Source organism: Eumetopias jubatus, unplaced genomic scaffold (assembly GCF_037043125.1).
Source record: "Eumetopias jubatus isolate StellerSeaLion01/CBP00866 unplaced genomic scaffold, mEumJub1_p1.0 scaffold_7, whole genome shotgun sequence".
Lineage (NCBI taxonomy): Eukaryota > Metazoa > Chordata > Mammalia > Carnivora > Otariidae > Eumetopias > Eumetopias jubatus.
The window spans coordinates 2,700,657-2,716,573 of record NW_028274813.1 but is presented as its reverse complement, the minus strand read 5'-3'; the positions used below and the strand labels follow the sequence as shown (position 1 = coordinate 2,716,573).

The window sequence follows — 15,917 nt, the reverse complement described above, 5'->3', positions numbered from 1 at the left end:
GGGGAAATAGCGTTGTAAGTCCGGATTCTCATTCTTGCAAGGTGAGAAATGTCCTGGAGATGGACGGTGGGGGTGGTTGCATAATAATGTAAACGTCCCTGAACTGTATGCTTAAAAAGGTCAATATGGTAAATTTGGTTCCATGTATTTTATCACAGTTCAAAAAACTGGTCCGCTGTCATGTCTGCGCAGAGGGCAGGGAGGCTGGCGCACATGGGTCCTGGGCTTCTGAGGCCCCGGGGTTGCCTGCAAGGAGCTAGCCACTGCTCCCGGCCCGGTGCCGGCACACTTGACTTCTGGGCTGGCCTGGGGAGGTCTGTTGCCAGTCGGCTTCCGCCTGCCGTCCTCTCTTCCAGGTGGAGCTGGCCTGGTCTCCCTTGCCCATCCCCTGGGGAGATGGCAGATGGGACAGCAGCTGGCCAGGAACACTCCCAACCAGCATCTGATGCTCATTTCCTGCTGGGAGTGGAATTCTTGGCTGGCCTTTGGCTCCCTCTGGAAGCATCTGGCCTCTTGAGGATGGTTTCCTCATCTATCATGAGGGGGTAAGGATACTGCCTGCCCCGCTGGCTATCATCCCTTGGCTCTATGCAACCCTGTTTTCAGAGGGTTTCCCTTGTGTTGGGGGCTCCATGTAGATGATCCCTGACCCTCCTATCTTAACTCAGGAAAGGGGAAGTGACTGGTGCAAGCACAAAGGAGAAGATGACTTTTCCCCACTCCTGGCCATGGAGAGGGAGCTCAGGCAGCCTGCGCATCTGCGGACAAGGTCACCTGCCCAGCCCCTGCCCTGGGAAGTGTCCTTCCTGCCTCCGCTGATCGGGATCCTGGGCTGGGGTTGACAGGGGCGGAGGGATAGTGGAATCTGTGGGCCTGACAACCCCCCCCCCCCCCACATGACTCAGAAAGCTTCAGATTCTCCAGCGATTTCCCAATCTGTTCGGGGTGAGGAGAGGAGGCCTGGCAGGAAAGTGTGGGAATTGCACAACGAGGTCACCTAGGCGTTGAGCCAGGAGCCCTTGCTTCTCATCCTCATCACCCCTATGTGACTGGATGAATTTGGGGACCTGGCCTTTAGTCTCCTCATCTGTTCACTGGGAAGCAAAAGGAATGACCCTCCCAGCCCTGGGGCACCGTGGCTTTGTGAGCTTGTCTGAAAACTCTCACCCTGCAACCCCCTCCCCCAGGGACTCTGGGAAAGAGAGTGTGGAATCCATCTTACGGCCACTTCCTGATGTCCCCCCCTCCAAGGCCCCCCAGGGACAGGATTATGGCCAAGCCCAAAGCTGGCACTTGACTACCACTCCCAAGTAGGAAGAGGAAGTTCTCAGTCCCAAGGGGCACCCCCAGCTCCCCCGCCCCCCACTCCCAGGCCTCAGAGATCTGTACCCAGCTGATAGGGGGAGTGGGGAATCCACGGGGAGGGAGGGACCAAGGGTAGGGGCAAACAAAAGGATGGGAGGAGCAGGGGCTCTAACAATAAAATAAAAGGGAAGCTAGTGCCCAGCTGGGAAATTCCTTAATGACACGGTTCTTTCCAGAGGGCAGGAATTCCTAAAATGAGAAAGAGGGGAGGGGGTGAGTCCCCAGTGGTTGCTCTTCACCAGCAACAGCCCCCCCAACCCTCCCCCGACAGCAGACCCGGACGAACGACGACGCTGAGGCAGGACAAGTCTCCACCGACTGAGATCAAGCCTGAGCTGTCGGGGTCCGGACCTGGTGTGACCCGAAACCTGTTCGGCCCAACCCCAGTCCCAGAAAGGGAAAGTGCTCCAGTGGGAGGCCTGCAGCCTGGTGTGGGACCTCGGGGGAGTTGCAGGTCGCTTCACCTTTCTGAGCCATAGTCCCCTTTCTAGCGAGGCTTGATAATGAGAGGGAATGCCAGGCACCCAGCAAACGTGCTTTTTGTCAACAGCTGTCCCTCCCTGCACCCACTTCCCCTTAGGGCGCCTCTCCCAGCAGGACCCCTTCCCGGGCCTCCCTGAGCGGGAACGCTCTACCCAGAGGGAGCAATCGTCCCGCGGCCCAGGGAGCCCGGGTGGTGGGTCGGTCCCCGGGACCCCGCGGGGCTACAGTCGGGCGAGCTGGGGTGGGCGCCGCTCTGTGACGCGGGCCCGCGGGCCCGAGCTCGGAGCCCCTTCCAGGCAGCCAATCAGCAGCGGCCGTCGGACAATGGGCCCGCGGCAGGCTGAGCCCGGTCCGCCCTGGGTGCGGTTCCCCGCGCCCCACAGACCGCGGCGACGCTCGGCCAGCCCGGGCCGGTGGCAAGGAGTGACACCCCTGTTCCCCTCGGCGGGGCGCGCGCGACCCCGGGCTCGGGGACGCAGGCAGCCCCGGGTCGCACTGTGCCTTGGCCTCCGCCCGCGGGTTTTCCGCGGCTGCCGCGGGCGGGGCGAGCGGGCGGCCGCGCGGGGGCGGAGTCTGCGACTATTTCAGGCGGCGCCAGGCTCTGCGGGGACAGAGGCGGCCCGGCCCGGACACAGTAAGTGACCTCCGCCCGCGCCGCGTCGGTTCCCCGCCGCTCCGCGCGGCTGCCCGCCCGCCTCCACCCCGGGGTCCCGGCCGGCTCCCCCGACGGAGCGGCCGGCACGGCCCGACCGAGGGGGCACAACGCTCCGAGGGCCCCAGGCCTCCGGCAGCCCCACCTCTAGGGAAACTGAGGCCGCTGCGGCGCGCCAGGGTGCAGGGGGCCCGGGTTTGGTACTGCCACCCGGGCCTCGGTCCTGCAAAGGGCAGGGAGGGAGGAGTGTGGGGGAAGGCGCAGGGGTCTCTGCTCCTTTTGCAGAAGGCTGGCCGGCCAAGTTACTTTGCTGCCTGTGTCTGGGTGTCCTCACTGCGGGGGTGGCTATGCCCTCCCTTTCCCGGCCAGGACAGAGGAGCCAGGCGCAGAGGCCATGGGAGGCTTTGTGGGCCTCAGGCCTGACCCAGGAAGGAGCATAGGGGGCGTGCGGTGCCTGAGAAGCTGGGAGGTCAGGAGAGGGTGCTACTGTGGGGCCACAGGCTGTGGTCACATGATATGACTGAGCAGGCCCCTTGTGTCAGTGTGCCCAGCCTAGAGCCCAGGCTTGAAGGAATGCCTTTCCTGCCCTCTTCTGCTCTACCCCGGTGCTGAGCTTGGCTTGATGGACACAGGGACACGGGACACATACCCTTAGGAAGCCTGGCTAGGCGCCAGCACGGGGCTACAGGGTTTTGCCGCTTCCTGCAGCAATACTGTGGGGTGGGGATCTTCATGCCCATTTCACAGATGGAGGTAGGGAGGTGTTGTCCACACGCTAGTGAGTGGTCCAGCTGATCCCCCTGCCGCTTCTCTTTCCACTGCACCAGCTGCCTCTGAAAATCAAGGCCTGGGATGGAGCCAAGGGGGCCGCTGCAGGACCTGGAAGGGTGAGGAGGATTTTGTACCAGAGGCAAGGAGGCAGCGATGTTATATGGGGACCTGCAGGAGCCAGGTCTGAGGTCGGATAGAGGCTAGCACGTGTGTGTGCGCGCGCGCGCAGAGGTGAGGCTGGTGGGTCAGGGTGGCCCTCTCCCTCACCCTAGCTGGAGAGCAGAAGTGGGGTCTGCTCAGTCAGGGTGGTGCTGAGTAGCCCCAGCCAGTGGCCGGACCGGCTCCTGTGGGTATGTGGCGTGACAACGGGATGGATCAGGAGAGGGGGCTTGGCCAGTGGGTGGGCAGGGCAGAAGAGCCTAGTGGCCTTGCTCTTCGGCTCCCCGAGCACCCCTCACTTGGCCCTGGAGTGGAACTCTCAGCCCAAATGGCACAGGAGAGGCGCTTGAGGTCCAGCGGTGTTGGACTCTGCTGAGGGCATTTGGTGAAGCCACTGGGGAGAAACTCGGGCTTCCTGCCCCCCAGGTGGCTCTGGCCAAACTCAGGGGTTGTGATGAGGCCCAGGATAGTCAGGCTGGTGGGGAGGTAGTAGGGGCTGTGGAAAGAGTCTGATAGACCTAATCCATGCCTGCTATGTGCTTGGGGCAAGCACCTCCCAATCTCCTTCCCTGCCTCAATTTCTCCTGGTTGATGGATCATCCCATCTGCCTTGCAGGGCTGTTGCAGAGGTGAATCAAAGTCATAGTGTTGCACGAGTCACAACTCATTGTACTTACTCTTGGGTGTGTGTGGGCGGGGCACGCGCTATGGTCCTGGATCGCCCCAGTCATCAGGGAAGCCTGACCCTATCTGCTCCCCACTCTCAGCCCTGCCTTTCTCCCCTCTCCAAGGCTCAGCCCTGTTCCCCATTCACTGGTCCTGGCCTTGCTTTGATTTTGGCCATGGTGCTAGGGAGGGTGCTGCTGGGCACAAGGGGGTCCTGCATCTCCGAATGCAGCCTGCAAGGCGGTGGGGGACATGGAGGCAGGAGGACCCAGCACCGGGTGATCTGAGTTTCAAGCCTAAGCTGTCAACCATAGGGACATTTCCCTGGATCAGTTTTGTGCAGTGAGGTTAATACACCACCACCACCACCCCCGGAAGGGAATGAGGAAGCGATGGGATGGGCACCAGGGAGGGCACAGAAAGTGGAAGCCTTTGTGATGATGATGTCACCCCATTTGGGAGCAGCCAGGATGAAACGGGAGCCAGGAAGCCTGGTTCCTGGCCTGAGTTACTGGGTGACCTCAGGCAGCTCGGTGTCTCTTTGGACCCCTTGTCCCTGCTGACATGTGAAAGTCTTCAAGGTCCTTTCCCACCCCTTGAAGTTTGGGAGGGCACTATGATTTCTAGACCTGAGCCCCAAGGCCAGGGTAGGGGATCGCACTCTGCTTCCCAGAGTCGCAGCCGGAGCAGCCATGTTTCTGCTCGAATCGTCCCTCGGTGGCTCCACGTAGACAAGAGAGGAACCGGGCGAGAGGGAGTCTGGGGCGGGGAGGGTGGAGCCGCCTCTGGCTCTGCGACCTTTCTGGACCTCGATCCTTGCTCTGTGCGGTGGGACGGTGCTGTGCTCTGCCACCTCTCCCAGGGCCTCATGGGATGCAGGATGGAACTCATGCCCTCCAGTCCTTTCTCCTTGCCCAGAGGGTGGGCTGCCAAGGAAGGATTTGTCAAAATGAAGTGAAGGCCCCCTCCACCTGGGAGACTTGGCATCTCCAGATCCTTCCCTGCTTCTAGCGATTTGAGGAGGCCCTGGGGGTACTGGAAGAGGAATTGTGGGTGCTGAGAAACTGGCGTCCGGGGAGGGAGCTGAGCTGTGGGTGTCCCCCTGGGCCAGGAGAGAGCCGGACCCTGATGGTCGTCTGGTGAGGAGAGATGGAGCATGCCCGTTGCTGCCACCGCGGCTGTGTCCTCGGGCCTGTCTACTGCAGCTGCTCTTTCATTCCCTCTCCCCTTGCCCATCCACAGGCCTGAGCCCGGGTGATGCTGAAGATGATGACTTTCTTCCAAGACCTTCCAGGCCAGCAGACGGTGCCAGGGGTTCTTGTTCTTCACTTCCCCGGAAGTTCCCCGAAGTTGCCCTCCACCTCCGAGGTGGAATCCGAGGCCTCCATGTCAGAGGCCTCTTCTGAAGACTTGGTGCCACCTCTGGCGCCCAAGGCAGCCCCCGAGAGGGACAAGGAAGGGGCGAAAAAGAAGAAGAAGAGGCCAAAAGGACTGGCCAACATGTTCAGCGTCTTCACTAAAGGGAGGAAGAAGAAAGGTCAGCCCAGCTCAGCAGAGCCAGAGGGCGCCCCGGAGTCCCAGCCTGAGTCCAGCCGCCCGCCGCCCACAGGTAGGCTGGGACCCCAGGCGGGGTGGAGGTCTGGGATCAGAGCTGGCCGGGGCCTGGGCAGGGTTGGGGCTCATCCCAGGGAATGGCCCACTCACCCCGGACACGGGGAGGGCAGCAGAGATGGGCTTGGCCGTGCGCCAAGGGCCGTTGCGCCCCCTAATCCTGGGGCAACCGGGCTTCGGTCCGGTCGGGGGCACCGACGGACCCCTTAGGGCGCATCCCTTCACCTCTCGGGCGCGCGGCCTCCTCTCCCGGGGGGTGGGGGGTGGGGGCGGCGCGGGGGCGCCGTCGGGCTGGCGGCGCTGACCCCGTGCTGTCCCGGCCGCAGTGGAGGAGCTCAAGGCGGACCTGGAGCGCGGACGGCTGGAGGCGGCGCAGCCGCTGCTGGCGCTGGAGCGGGAGCTGCAGGCGGCGGCGGCGGCGGGCGGCGAGAGCGCCGAGGAGCTGGTGCGACGCCAGAGCAAGGTGGAGGCGCTGTACGTGCTGCTGCGCGACCAGGTGCTCGGCCTGCTGCGGCGGCCGCTGGACGTGGCGCCCGAGCGGCTGCGCCAGGCCCTGGCCGTGCTGGCGGAGCAGGAGCGCGAGGACCGCGGGGCGGCGGCGGCGGAACCCGGGGCCTCGGCGCTGGTGAGCGCGCGCCCGCGGCGCTGGCTGGAGCTGTGGCGGCGCGGGGTGGCGCAGGCGGCCGAGGAGCGCCTGTGTGCGCGGCCGGCCGCGGGCGCCGAGGGCCGCTCGGAGGCCGAGCGCATGTTCCTGCACATGGGCCGCACCATGAAGGCGGACCTGGAGGCCGTGGTGGAGCGGCTGAAGCCGCTGTTCCCCGCCGAGGTGGACGTGGTGGCCGCCTACGCCGAGAGCTACCACGAGCACTTCGCGGCCCAGCTGGCGGCCATGGCGCAGTTCGAGCTGTGTGAGCGCGACACCTACATGCTGCTGGTCTGGGTGCAGAACCTCTACCCCAAGTGAGTGGGCGCCGCGCTCCCGGAGGCTGGGCGACTCAGGAGCAGGGCCTGCGCTCCGTCGGCTTGGCCCTGGGAATCCTTGATTTCCTGGCTTCAGCCACATTCTACAGTTGGAGAAACCGAGGCACGGGGACTGGCGGGGACTTCATCATTCATTGCTGAGCTCCCAGTCTGAGGAGCGGGGTGAGGCGGTGACCATCCAGAGCCGGGAGGGCGGTGGCAGAGGAGACCAGGGACTGTGGGAGCCACCAGCAGGGACCCTGAGCAGCCCGAGTGGGTTGAGGAAGCCACCCCTGAGCTGGTGAAGGAGGAGGAGGGGAGGAAGAGGAACCAAATTCTGCCTGCTGCGGGGAGGAGGAGAGGCAGGCGGGGGAGGGGAGAGGGCAGGCCTGGAAGAAGGTGGAGGGAGGGCGGTGGTCCCGAGCGAGAGAGTCATCTTCTACTGCCCGGGCCGAGCCCTGAGACTTCCTGGGAGTTGTGCAGAGCTGGCCCGTGCTTGGATTCTCCTGGCAGGCTATGGGGGCGCTCCGGGCAGCACGGGGAATGGGGCAGAGCAGGGCCATGGCAGGGCCACGTGGCTGTTGTGCAGGGTCCGCCGGTGAGCCCACGGCAGAACTGGGTTCTGGTCCCTTAGGCTCAGAGCTCCTTGGGTGGGAGGCCGGCTCTGAACAGAGTGCCTCAGGTCCCCTCTGATTTACCCAGAGTCCTGAGCACATCTGTCATTTGTCCAAGCTGGGTGAGGAGTGCAGTGCTGGGTGGAAATGCCCAGGGCACGGGAGGCCAGGGCTTCCTGTGGGGGCTAACTCTGGCCGCCAGGGTAGAGCCTGCAGGAAGCCTGGACATGTGTGAGCAGTGACTGAGGGTCTCGCGGACACACCTGGGTGGCCGGTGGTCACCGGGGGTGCTAGTGGCTCAGCCTCCAGCGGGGGGGCCAGAGGAAGGATGCCGTGGAGGTGGTGGGTGAGTCAGCAGGGCATAGGGAAATTGGCATAGGGCAGGGGTGGCAGGCTAGACGGGCCAGTCGTGAGCCAGTTTCTCCTGCTTATGTTGACTCACCAGGAAATACTGGGCATTTGCACCTCAGCCTTCCTGCCCCCAGTGACCTCAGGGCTTTTGGCCTGGGGCCCACTAGGGTCGGCACAGCAGGAAACTGAGGCCAGCAGGGCAGAGCCCCGGGGAGAGGGAGTGCAGGGGGCTGCCGTTGAGGCCTGTGTGGCTAGAGTGGCCAGAAGACAGGGAGCAAAGGGTCCCAGCCACATCCCGGCTGGGAGAGGGGTGAGAGGGCCGTTCTCGTGTGTCTGGGCAGACAGAGGCCCCTGCGGAAGGGCCAGGGAGGGCTGGACGGTCCCTGGGGCTCCCGGATCCCACACAGGCGCCGCAAGAGTGAGTGGAGTAGCTGGGGTGGGGCAGCCCTTCCTGCCTGCACGGACCCGCCCTGGGGGGGGGGGCAGCAGGGCCGGCCTGGGGGTGCTGGTCCCGGGCTGGCAGGATTCCCGAGGCCAGCAGGCCTGGAGTGCAGTGAGGGAATGAGGTGGGAGGGGTGGGGAGCGAGCGGCCAGTCTGCAGACGAAGGAGCCAGCTTGTATCTGTGTGAGCTGGAGGCCTTGTGGCAGGGAGGGGGCCGGACTCCAAAGTCATGCTTGCTGGGCGGAAGAGGGACTGCTGGGGCCCAGGAGGCTGGAGAGCAGGCCCCTGCAGCCAGCCAGGCGAGCGATGATGGTGGTGGTTAGGGCCTCGGGCAGGGTGACTTGAGGCTGATCTGCTTCAGTAGGAGTGGATGGGGGGGAATGAGTCAGAGCAGGCGTGAAGATTCCAAGGTTTCTGACTGAAACCCAACTGCACAGACCGGGGACCCATCCTCCGAGCTGGACAAGCAGGGCTGGGGGGAGGGCGATCAAGTTCTGGGCCTGCCGGAGCCTGAGGCTGAGAAGGTGGGCTCTGGCATGAGCGCTGGTGCTAAGTGGGGGTGCAGTCTTTCTCACGCTAGCCCCCCTCTGCCTGCAGTGACATCATCAACAGCCCCAAGCTGGGGGGAGAGCTGCAGAGAGTCCAGCTTGGGAGCCTTCTGCCCCCCAGGCAGATCCGGCTGCTGGAGGCCACGTTCTTGTCCAATGAGGTGGTGAGTCCAGCACCAGGGCGCGGGGCCAGGGCAGTGCAGGAAGGAAGCCAGGGGAGGCTCGAAGACAGGCGGGACGCAGGCAAGGAACTTGACAGGGACTCCCACGTGGGCCCGGCCGATGGACTCTGTGCTGCCCTGACCTGCCTCTCTTGCCCCCAGGTCAGTGTGAGGGAGCTGATGGCCCGGGCCCTGGAGCTGGAGTCACAACGCTGGGCCCGGGATGTGGCTCCCCAGAGGCTGGACGGCCATTGCCACAGCGAGCTGGCCATCGACATCATCCAGGTAACACAGCCCGCCCGCCGGGCTCTCGCACAACCCACGCCTACCCCATGTGTGTGCATACACGTGCCCACTCTGAGCACCGCCCTCCCCTTGTGCTGGCCTACCCCCTCCCCCTCCCCCGTCTCAGCTCACCCCTCACCCCTGCAGATCATCTCCCAGGGCCAGGCCAAGGCCGAGAGCATCACCCTTGACCTGGGCGTGCAGATAAAGCACCTGCTGCTGCTGGAGTTGGCTACATTCCTGAGGAGGTGGGTGTGCGCCTGCCTGTGCCTGGGAGGGGGGGCCTGGTCCCTGTCGCCACTTCTCTCAGAGCCACCTGCCCTCCCTTGTGTCCCACTTGGGTATCCAAGCCAGATCAGCGTCCCCTTCTGCCTCTGAGGTGTCTGTCATTATGAGCAGGAGTCCTCCCCGCACCCCCCCCCCTCCGCCCCAACCTCCCACCTGAGCCCTGAGAGCCTCGGGTGATGAGACCGCTGAGCAGGAAGCCCTTAGCCCTGCAGCCTCCAGCTGCAAAGAGGATGCCCCAGGAGGGGCTGAGGCCCTGGCCTCCCTTCTGCGGTGCCCCGGGTCTCCAGCCCGGCATTTCTCTTGGCTGCCTCCCTTCCTTCCTCTGAGGACTCCTCCACGTATCCCTTGCCTTCTCCCCCCCCAACCCCCCGCCCCCGTCTTCCAGCTATCGAAGGATCTGGGGGGAAGGAGTGGGGCAGCAGGAGCTCTGCCTTGGCCTGCAAAGCCAGTTACTGATGCTCAGGGGCTAGCAGCCCCTCCCTGGGCTGTAAGGAGCCTGTCAACCCGACAGGAGCTCTGTAAGCCCAGGGGGGCTGGGGGGCAGGCCTGAGGCTGCTATTGTCCCAGTGTTTGTGCTGATCCTTGCTTGTGCCCCTTCCGGTTTCACCAGCTACCAGCGAGCCTTTGATGAATTTCTGGAGAAATGCAGACAGCTGAGAAATTACAGGGCCAATGTCATCGCCAACATCAACAACTGCTTGTCCCTCCGGTAAGGGGGTAAGGGCGCTACGAGGGGTTTGTGGGAGCGGGAATTGGGAATCGCTGGGCCTGCCAGGCTGTTGGAGGAAGAGGATGGCTGGGGCGGGGGAGGCCCGTGGGGGCTGCGGGGGGCGGGGGGGAAGCACAGCATGAGCGAAGTTGTGGGATTACAATGAGCATGGTTGTGAGGAGATGGCCGGGGTCTGTAGGGGCGGCAGACATTTATCAAGTGCTGGTGGGTCAAGCATCATGCGAAGGATTTATTCCTTATTCCATTCTTGTAACACCCCTCTGAAACAGATGCGGTGGTTGTGTCTGTTGGGCAGATGTGGATGAAGAGCAAGTGGTGCAGGAGTTCCCTGGGGGTGAGCAGGCTAGGTGCTGCCTCTGGAGCAGGGATGGGATGATCCGAACTTGCTTCCACAGGGAATGGGGAGTCATGGAGGGTTCTAGAGTGAAGAGATAGTTTAGGAAGATTTGCCTGGGGCCAGTAGGTTCTCTGGGTAGGGGACTGTAGTCTGGACAGGGCTGGCGTGACCTCCCTGCCACATTCGTGTCCTTCCAGGACCTCCATGGAGAACTGGCAGACCCCACAGGACATCCCGGGCCACCTGCTGAGCCCCCTGAGTGAGCTCAAGAGTCATGGCTTTGACACCCTGCTCCAGCGCCTGTTCGGGGACCTGAAGGTACCAGAGCCTGACTCCCTGGGGTGCCTGCTGAGCTTAGCATTGGGGGGACGCAGAGAGGGACCGGGAGGGGAGGAATGGCAGAAGCAGGAACCCAGACGTGTGTGGCCAGCTGTCGTGAGGCCTGTGCCACCCCAGTGATGGAGGCCATAGAGGGCTTTTGACTTCATCCCCACCACTTTAGCCTGGTCTTGGCCTCAGAGGGGCCCCTTGGGCTGGGAACCCCCAGAGAAGCGTTAGTGCCTCTCCCCGCACTGAGACTCAACCCAGTCCTGAGCCTGTGCACTCCTTCTCCAGCTCCCCCAGGCCCTCCTGCCTGCGCCCCGTCCCCATGCCTTCCTCCCAGCGGGGATGCTCGGAGCCTTTGGCAGCTGCTGCCCCATCTGCTGTGGGCCAAGAAGTCCACAGAGAAACCCCCTGGCTCCCTTAGCAGAGGGTGAGGCAGGGGTCCCTGGAAAGAAAGAGTAGGCGGAGCTCCCTGCCTGTTTCCCGCTGGAGCACGCCTTGTCCCTACTGCCCGAGGCGGAAGGCTGTGGGTAGCCAGCCGGGGTTGAAGGCCGGGCAGTGACCCTGGATGACTTGGCAGGGGTCCTCACAGGCCCCCGCCAAGCACAAGTCCTTGTTTATGCAGGAATTTATTTATTTCAGAGGGGAGGCGGTGGAAAAGTCTTCAAGGCAGGCAGATGGCCAGCCTGGCTCCAGAGCTGCAGCTGGTTGACCTTGGAGAAGGGTCCAGGGACCCTGTTTCCACTTCCTGTCTGGGAACAGGGCCCCGAGTTCCGCCCAAGTTCCCTGGGAGTCTTCGAGCCCCCCCGCGCCCCCCCCCCCCCGCCTTGCCCCTGCGCTGGGCCGCGTGTGTCGCTGTGCGTGTGTCTGCGGCCGGCGGGCCTTCCTCTGCAGGGCGCGACCAGACATCCTGCCTCTCTCCTGCCGCAGCCGCTGTTCAAGAGGTTCACGCAGACCCGCTGGGCGGCGCCGGCGCAGACCCTGGGAGAAATTCTCTCCACCGTGGCCGAAAGGCTGCCCGAGTTCTCGGAACTGCACGACTGTTTCCGGGAGGTGAGGAGGTGCTGGGCCGGTGGCTGGGCCTGGCGGGGGCGCGGGGGCTTGGGGGGCAGTCTGGACACACACCCTAACACGTGTGCGCGGCGCACACCTGCAGACACGCGCATGCACACACACAAGCACACGTAGGCACCTGGCCCTGCCTGGACTCCTGGCTTCGAGGCCTGGAGGGACGGTGGGGCGCCCCCCGCCCGCGGCCGCTCACACCCCCCCGCCGGCCCGCCCCGCCAGGAGCTCGCGGAGGTCGTCCACCTGCACCTGGTGAAGGAATACATCATCCGCCTCAGCAAGCGCAGCCTAGTGCTCAGGACGGCCGAGCAGCAGCAACAACTGGCCGAGGACGTCCTGGCCAACGCCGACGTCATCCAGCGCTTCTGCACCCAGAATGTACGTAACGTACGTGACGTACCTAAGCTCCTGCCTGCCCCTCCCCTAAGTCCTGCAGGGCCAGGACCGCCTCCGGGCCTCCCCCCAGCCCTGACCGGGTCCGACGTGAACTTCTCTGGGCCCTCGGGTGCCCTTCGGGGAAGGGGCGGCCCGCCTCCAACCAGACCTATGCCTGCAGGGCTCCTCAGCGACCTGGCTGCATCACGCCCTCCCCAAGCTCGCCGAGGTCATTCGCCTGCAAGACCCCAGTGCCATCAAGATCGAGGTGGCCACTTATGCTACCTGGTACCCCGACTTCAGGTGAGAGCAAGGGCACCACAGGCCGGGGCCGTTCACAAGGCCCTGCTGGCACTGGTCAGAGCCTGGTGGGGCTGGACTCGGGACTTCAGGGCTGCCAGAGCTGATACCGGCCTCGGGGACACCGTCCCAGCACTTAACCCTTGTGGAGGGCTGGCTGAGCGCCGGACACGGTGCTAAGATGTTACAGTGGCTCATTCACTGGAACTTCACTACAGCCTTATGAAGGAGAGGCTTTTCATCCCCATTCTGCAGAGGAAGCCTGGAGAGCTTGAGGAACTTGTCTGAGGTGACACAGTAGCCAGGGGTGAAGCCAAGATGGAAAAGCCAGGTAGTCTGGCTCCACAGTCCACACTTTTAGCCTGATACGATACTGCCCCCCCTTAGAGGGGAAACTGAAACCAGAGAGACTAGGGACCTGCTAGAAGTCAAGCTAAGCTGGGATCCAGCCCTGGGGTCAGAGTGGAGGCTTACCCCCCAGCCCTCTGAGGATCTGGTGAGCTAGGGCAATTGTTTCTCTAGGCTGAGTCCTCTGACATGGTAGGGGAAGTTTGAACAGTCTTGATTTGGATTGCCCAGCCTAGTCCAGCCTAGTCTAGCCTCTGGTTGATCCACTCCATCCATCTACCTGCCTAGCTACTTATCTACACGCTCACCCATTCATCCATCTACTCATATAAACACCCGTCTACCCATCTACTCATTTCCCCATCCACGTAGCTACCCACCCATCTGCTCACCCACCCTTCCACCTATCTATCCAGACATCTGTGTACCCATCCACCCACTCATCCATCCATCCAGCCATCCATCCGTTCACCTACCTATTCATACATCCATCTACCCATCCATCTATCCACCTACCCATCCATCCATTCATCCACCTACCCATCCATCTATCCACCTACCCGCTTATCCATCCACTCATCCATCCTCCATCCATCCAGCCATCCTACCAGTTGTTGAGTGGTTTCCTGCTAAGTGCCGGGCTCTGTCCTTGGTACTGGGATGCAAGGAAGTATAAGACAGACCCGGTCTCAGTCCTCCCTTGTGTAGCTTACAACCTAATGCAGGATAGTAATAGTGAGGTAATCAGGCAAAGAAATACAGTTATGATCTGTAAAGATTGTTTAACCAAGGTTGTGAATGACAGGAGGTGCTGACTTTAGAGATGGGAAGTCTTGGGGGAGCTGACATTTTCCCTGAGGCCCAAAGTGTGAGAAGGAGCTGTTCATCTCCAGAGTGTGGGAAAGAACATTTCAGGAGGAACAGCCAGTGCAAAGACCTGAGGCCGGCAGGAGTTTGGCGCACGCTAGGGAAGGACAGGTGTCTGGGGCTGGTGGAGCACAATGGGCAAAGGAGACAGCGACCCCCTCGTGGGCAGGAGCTTGGATACAGGGCCCTGTGGCTTGGGCCAGGAGTCTGGGGAGCTGGGAAGAAGTGTGAGTAGGGGTGTTGGTGACTAGGCTGCACTGACAGGATGCTCTCCTTGCCAGCAAAGGCCACCTGAGTGCCATCTTGGCCATCAAGGGAAACCTGTCGAGCAGCGAGGTCAGGAGCATCCGAAGCATCCTGGACGTCAGCATGGGACCGCACCAGTCTACCAAGCCCCTATTTTCACTTATAAAGGTCGGTTAGCTTTCCCTGCGGCCTGGCCTGCTTGTGAGCACCCAGTGAGCATCGGACACCACCCCCCTTGGTGGGCTACCACTCCACTCCACGGCCCCTCAGCAGGCTTTTTGCCTACTGCTGCGGTTCCTGCCCAGCCTCTGTTAAGGCGCAAGTCCCTGGGCGGCTGGAATTGGATAGGCCTGGTTTACTTGCCTGTCCCGTGCGGGCGGGAGCGCCCATGGTCGGGGGGCAGTGAGGCAATCCCCAAGAGACTCTTTGTAAATGATGGTTGACGACGCATGTACCAAAGGAGGGAGTTGGGAGGGAGAGTGGCCGGGGCCAGAGGTCCCGGGTCACTTCCGGTCCATGGGACCCCTCCACCGTCTATCACAACCGTCCTCATGGCTGGGTCTGAGCGCCTTCCCAGCTGCCGAGGGCCAGGGGCTGAGCCTCACCCATCCCGCCTCCTCTAGCCCAGGGCTGCAGTGAATGGGGCTCAGCATGTCCGTGGAATCGAAGGCAGAACTAGAAAGCAAAGGAAACAATGAACTCTTATCTGGGCACTGGACATCCTGGGTCTTCCACGTAGGGATAGGCCCGGTGGGGGCGGGAGGGCTCCATGGGGCCGCTGCGTGGAAGTCAGCCTGAGGTCTGGGCAGGGCAAACTTGACCTCTGACCCCTTGGCCTCTGGATCAGTGCCCTATTGCTGCTGTAACACATTTCCACAAACATGGTCATTGAAACCAGAGCTTATCTTTCAGCTCTGGAGGTCAGAAGTCCGACACAGGTCTCAAGGGCTAAAGCCAAGGTGTCAGCAGGGCTGGTTTCTTCTGGAAGATTCTGGGGGGAATTTCCTTGCTTCTCCCGGTTTTTAGAGGCTGCCTGTATTCCATGGCCTGTGGCTCCCTCCATCTTCAAAGCCAGCAGTGGCCAGTCAAATCCTTTTCACATCACAGACCTCAGATCTCTTCTCCTGCCCCTGCTTCCGCTTTTAAGGACCCTTTTGATGACCTTTGGCCCGCCATATAATCCAGGATCAGCCCCTATTTTAAAGTTAGCTGATTAGCAGTCTCACCCCACCTGCAACCTCAGCCCGCTTTGCCACGGACCCTGACATAATCACAGGTTCCAGGTGTTAGGATGTGGGCTTCCCGGCGTGGGGGACATGATTTTGCTCCCTCCATGCACCCGCATCCACCCCCTGCCCTGGACGGTGCCTTATCCCACCCTGGGGAAAACATGGCTCCAGGAAATCTCCCAGGCCCCTGCCAGCCCATGAGGCCTGCTCAGCTTAAGAGGGTGCAGGTCAGACGCAGGCAGGACTCAGCCTCATGCCTCTGAGCGTGCTGAGGTGGGGTCTGGAGCCAGAACACTGGGGTTTGTCCCCCTCTCTCCCGGTACTGTGGCCAGGAACTGGCCCATGTAAATGGTGCACAAGGGCCTTTGTACGTTTGTAGGAGTTCGTGTGTTTGATATTGTTAATATTATTTTTGATAGCACTGCTTTTGTATGTATGTACTCAGGACAGGGTCTGAGTTTTTATAGCTTAATATAAACCTGATTTCAAAAGTGGCTTAGAGTGATTCATTTTGGGAGCCAGAAGGGGCAGCGGTGGCTTTCTCAGCCTCCCAGGGCCTGGGAAACCCTGTTTCCCCAGGCTCTGTGGCAGGACCCCCCTCCCACCCCCCGGGAGTCCAGCTCTATGGCGCCTCCTCCCCGTTCTCACCAATGAGCATGAGCTGTGGGTGGGCGGGGGGGGGCTGCCTATGGGGCACAACCAGTCCTTTCGCTCTTTTGCGCCTCAGTTTCCTTACC

General features: G+C 62.4%; 1 protein-coding gene across 4 annotated transcripts; it reads left to right on the top strand.

The window, feature by feature from the left end:
- The first annotated feature begins 2,375 nt into the window (after positions 1-2,375).
- Positions 2,376-15,674, top strand: TNFAIP2 (TNF alpha induced protein 2). 4 transcript variants are annotated; one of them, XM_028099975.2, is made up of 12 exons: positions 2,376-2,482; positions 5,339-5,705; positions 6,034-6,667; positions 8,672-8,786; positions 8,946-9,068; positions 9,216-9,316; positions 9,967-10,065; positions 10,621-10,741; positions 11,678-11,800; positions 12,038-12,193; positions 12,372-12,493; positions 13,987-15,674. In XM_028099975.2, exons 2-12 carry the CDS (start codon positions 5,354-5,356, stop codon positions 14,126-14,128), a joined length of 2,088 nt encoding a protein of 695 aa, XP_027955776.2. In that variant the 5' UTR covers positions 2,376-2,482; positions 5,339-5,353; the 3' UTR covers positions 14,129-15,674. The 4 variants fall into 4 exon arrangements, with proteins under 4 accessions (XP_027955776.2, XP_027955751.2, XP_027955760.2 ...); XM_028099950.2 differs by having other exon boundaries at positions 12,038-12,202; XM_028099959.2 differs by lacking the exon at positions 2,376-2,482 and adding an exon at positions 3,147-3,387 and having other exon boundaries at positions 12,038-12,202.
- The last annotated feature ends 243 nt before the right edge of the window (positions 15,675-15,917 follow it).

Bases quoted from the DNA above. Each gene is read 5' to 3' on its own strand.
- TNFAIP2 (XM_028099950.2), top strand. From the start codon at position 5,354: ATGCTGAAGATGATGACTTTCTTCCAAGACCTTCCAGGCCAGCAGACG. The intron at 5,706-6,033 runs GTAGGCTGGGAC...TCCCGGCCGCAG, and splicing joins CAGCCGCCCGCCGCCCACAG to TGGAGGAGCTCAAGGCGGAC. The intron at 12,203-12,371 runs GTACGTGACGTA...CTATGCCTGCAG, and splicing joins GCACCCAGAATGTACGTAAC to GGCTCCTCAGCGACCTGGCT.